The 3,915-nt window shown below is 34.7% G+C and overlaps 1 protein-coding gene across 3 annotated transcripts in view; it reads left to right on the top strand.

The window, feature by feature from the left end:
• Positions 1 to 3,915, top strand: part of LOC118749015 (zinc finger protein 583-like) — a 180,913-nt gene that overhangs the window by 176,511 nt on the left and 487 nt on the right. For all 3 annotated transcript variants that reach the window (XM_036483809.1, XM_036483803.1, XM_036483802.1), the window contains one exon: positions 3,263 to 3,900. In XM_036483809.1, the coding sequence (XP_036339702.1) occupies positions 3,263 to 3,900 (638 nt within the window). The remainder of the gene's footprint in view (positions 1 to 3,262; positions 3,901 to 3,915) is intronic.

Below are 3,915 nucleotides of genomic sequence, written 5' to 3'. Positions count from 1 at the left end.
AAAAAAAAAAATATAAAAAATAACACCAGTTTTCCGTAATTTATATTTACGTATATGAAAGAAACCGAAAAAAGTCGTCTACAAAAAAAAAATTATAAGATTAATGCGATTATTTAGCCGCTTAACACTTGCACTTATTTTACTAAGGTTTTATAAGCCTTGTAACTGCATACCCAAAAATTGTATACAAATTCTGATCAAAAAGCTCAAATAATAACAATACTAGATTGACGCATTTGATTGAAAATTTTGAGATTTTGCGCTAAAAATGTACGCAGAGCTTTTATTTACCTTTCAGCAAAAGCTGGAGCAAAGTTTTGTTATAATTTGTTAAAAAAACTTATGATTATCATGTGCAAAGAAATAGTTTTTCGCATTTTCTGACAAACGTATTATTTTGAGTTGTGACTCTTTTAAAGACGGTGTGCGATATTTATTGTTTGGCCAAGGTTCTCCTCCTATTTGTAACGTGCACCTTGATGTTGTCACCCAAAGAGGAGGGACCTATTGTTTTACGACGATGGTATTTTAATGAGAAGCTGTTTTTCATGGCAGAAATACACACGGAGATTTGCCATTGGCAGCCGAGGGGTCACACTATGGGCTAAATCACATTTTTTTGTTTAAAATCTAATATAACGAGAAGGAAAAGAGCTAGCGCAATCATTTTTTGTATGAATAAAGTTCAAGTTATGTCGGTTAAAGGAAAACTAAACCGAACGTCAACACGCTTTACTTGAGGGGCTGAAATGAGGGGCGAACTTGACCATGTTCAAAAAATTGATGACCTTTCGATGACCCCTAAATTCAGGGTTGAAATAAGGGGTGAATGGCTAAAACCCAGAAAATTCACTGAAAAACCTTATAAAGTGTTTTCATAGGTGGCGAAAACGATTCCTATAATTACTTCTGCAAGGATTGATTTACTGGGATATCATCAACCCTTCATTTGGAGGTTAAAATAATGGGTAAGTTGCTGAAATCCAGAAAATTTTAGAAATCGATGTCCTTTCGCTTTTCTTTTTGCTGTATCTCAAATTAGAGGTTGAAACAAGGGGTGAGGAGAATGACGACCGAAGTCCTTATCACTCGCTTTTTGTATGCATCAATCCTCATTACTCCTGTCTTCAGGGTCAGTCCACTGTCTGAAAATGCGGTTTTATTAGTTAAATAATTATATTTATATATATATATATATATATATATATATATTTATAATATATTTATTTATTGGGTCTGACAAGTATACTGCCCTGTTGAAAGTGTCCAAGATAGCGTTTTCTCTACTATTTCTTCTGGAATGTCCCCGAATTGTCTCTTCGTGTATTTTGTGCATACTTTCGAGAGCATCTTCAGCATAAAATGCAACAGGTATTGGAAACTGCCGCACAATATCAGGACCATGTTGCAAAATTTTATGCATGGAAGTGTTTATGCGAGCCCATGGATATTTTATGTAGTGGAGTTTATAAGTAAAATCACGAAACTTTTTAAGCTCTACTTCAATCTCGAACGCACTTCTGTAAACTTTAGTGATAGTAGCGAGATTGCAAACTTGACTCCTCGTCAATATCTAAAGCGTTGGCAAAGTCTTTGGGTCTATCAAGGAATTTTCTGGCGAGATTTCCATTGTTGGATGTTCCTTTGCCTTTTATTACTTGATCCACTCTGATTTTAAAAGCATTATATAATCTATCTCTCACTTGACCGATTATTTTATCGATAAGTTCCGAAAATATCGATAGCAAAATTGATAACAATATCGGTGAAAATTTCGATAAAAAAATCGATAACAAAGCCGATAAAAATATCTCTTCCCCTCTCTTCATCTTTATTTTTATCGGTATTTTCATCCTCCTCTTTGTCTTTACATTTATGTTTATCATTTTCTTCATCTACATATTCCCCTTCACCTTTGCCCTTATATTTGTATATAAGCAAAGTGTCTTCATTCTTGCCTTTATCTTTACGCATCTTTGCTTATTTTTTTTATTTTTACCTTTGCCTTTATCCTTTTCTTTATCTATGTACGTACTCGCCTTTACTTCCATTCTTGTCTTTTTCTAAGTGTTATTCTTTAACCTTTTATTAGCAAATTTTTGTTAAATTAATACCATGTGCATACACTCAAGAAACACTTGTTTCAGCCGCAAACATTTCCGTTGCATCACTTCCATTGCACCACTTCCATGTGCAACTTCCGGTGAATTTGCCAATTTACTCCCAACCAACCAACCGCCGCTAAAGAAGTTTCACTTCAAAAATATTTTTTTAATTAATTTGAGAAAAATCCTACAGATTAATTTATTCGAAAAGAATCCCAAATTATTTTTCCATTGCATAATACTTTAGCAAATATAAATATACGGATTTTTGAAATATTAAAAAGTTAAGGCACAGATATATTTAAAGATAAATTTATGATGTACCTTTTTAAAAATTTATTGATAAATTTTTTTATTTCGTATTAGAATTGAGATGAAATTTTAGAGTTACGTGGAAATTTTAAACATATGTTCTGTCTAAAAATGTGGTAGATTTTAAGCCTTGTGTGGTAGATGTGGTAGACACCCAAATTTTAAAAAATATATGGTGGAAGTTTGCTCCTAACTATGATTAAGCTGCGCGTTTTATTTCATTAATAATAATAATACTAGATTAGCGCTTCCACAATATGTTAGTGCTTCGTCGAGCTTTTCCGATTTGTGGCGTGCGCCGTTATTACAAACGGTGATTGTATTTTTATGAGAAGCTGTTTTTCATGGCAGAAATACCTCGGCGGCTTGCCGTTGTCTCCCCAGGGCGACCGCTGTTAGAAAAAACTTTTTGATGTTGGTCGGAAACTGGGATAGAACCCAGGCCCTGGGGAATCGTAGCGCGCACTGCTAATTACTGCATCACAGCGGCAGCAGAAAAACACTCCAGATAATTTGGTACGGTTTTATTACGCACATACTCCGCAGAGCACCGCTTTAGAGTTATGTTCCTGAGGCATTGACTAAACGACTCTCAAGTTTCAAGGGTTTTGAGTTTGAAAAGTCAAAACCTTTCATTAAAGGTTTTTAAGTTTGAAAAAGTCATAGCATTTCAAACAACATGTTACAAATATACTATTATGAATGCTAAAAAATGTGTAAGTGAACCATTGGATCTGAGTTTGTGATTCATTTTTAGAAACGTTCTTACCGCATATAACCAGACAAACAAACAAAAAAACATTTTTTTTTTCGCTTATATTTCTGATATTTTTATATTTTAACAGGAAACAGTGGACCCGAACTCTACTACATTCTCAGGACCCAACAGTTTGTCAAAAGATGCACAATTAGTCGAATTGGCCAAAATATACAAGACACAACCATGTCTATGGAATGAAAAGGAGATGGCATATAGATTCGCTAACAGGCGTCGAGAAGCCTTGGAGAATATGCTTCAAGAATTGAACAACAAGTTTAAATTAAAATTAAGTAAACGTGATTTGGAGAAGGAAATTTCTCGACTGCGCAAAATATGTACATACGAAAAGAATCAAAAAATAGTATGTCAAAAAAGCAAACGTAGTTATAAACCGAAATTCCCATATTACGAGCACTTAGCATTTGCTGAGATCGATGTTCGTCCTTTTGAATGCTCGGTTTGTGGAAATTTACTTGCCAGCCTAAGCCAGTATACCATACATAAAGCATCCCATGATGGGTCGCTACCATTTAAATGTATTGTTTGTGGAAGAGGATTTCAGCTGGCAACTAATTTAACGGTACATTTACGAAGACACGCTCAAGACTACTACTACAGCTGTGAAGTGTGCAGCAAGTCTTTTGCAACCACAACTGAGTTAAAAACCCACATGCTTCAACACACAGGCGAAAAGCCGCACGTTTGCGATATTTGCGGCAAGAGATACCAAATGCGACG

The sequence above is a fragment of the Rhagoletis pomonella genome, unplaced genomic scaffold, assembly GCF_013731165.1.
Source record: "Rhagoletis pomonella isolate Grant_MI unplaced genomic scaffold, Rhpom_1.0 Rhpom_scaffold_00013, whole genome shotgun sequence".
In the NCBI taxonomy this organism is placed as follows: Eukaryota; Metazoa; Arthropoda; class Insecta; order Diptera; family Tephritidae; genus Rhagoletis; species Rhagoletis pomonella.
Note: the sequence above shows the minus strand (reverse complement) of the source record. Positions and strands in the feature narration are given on the sequence as shown.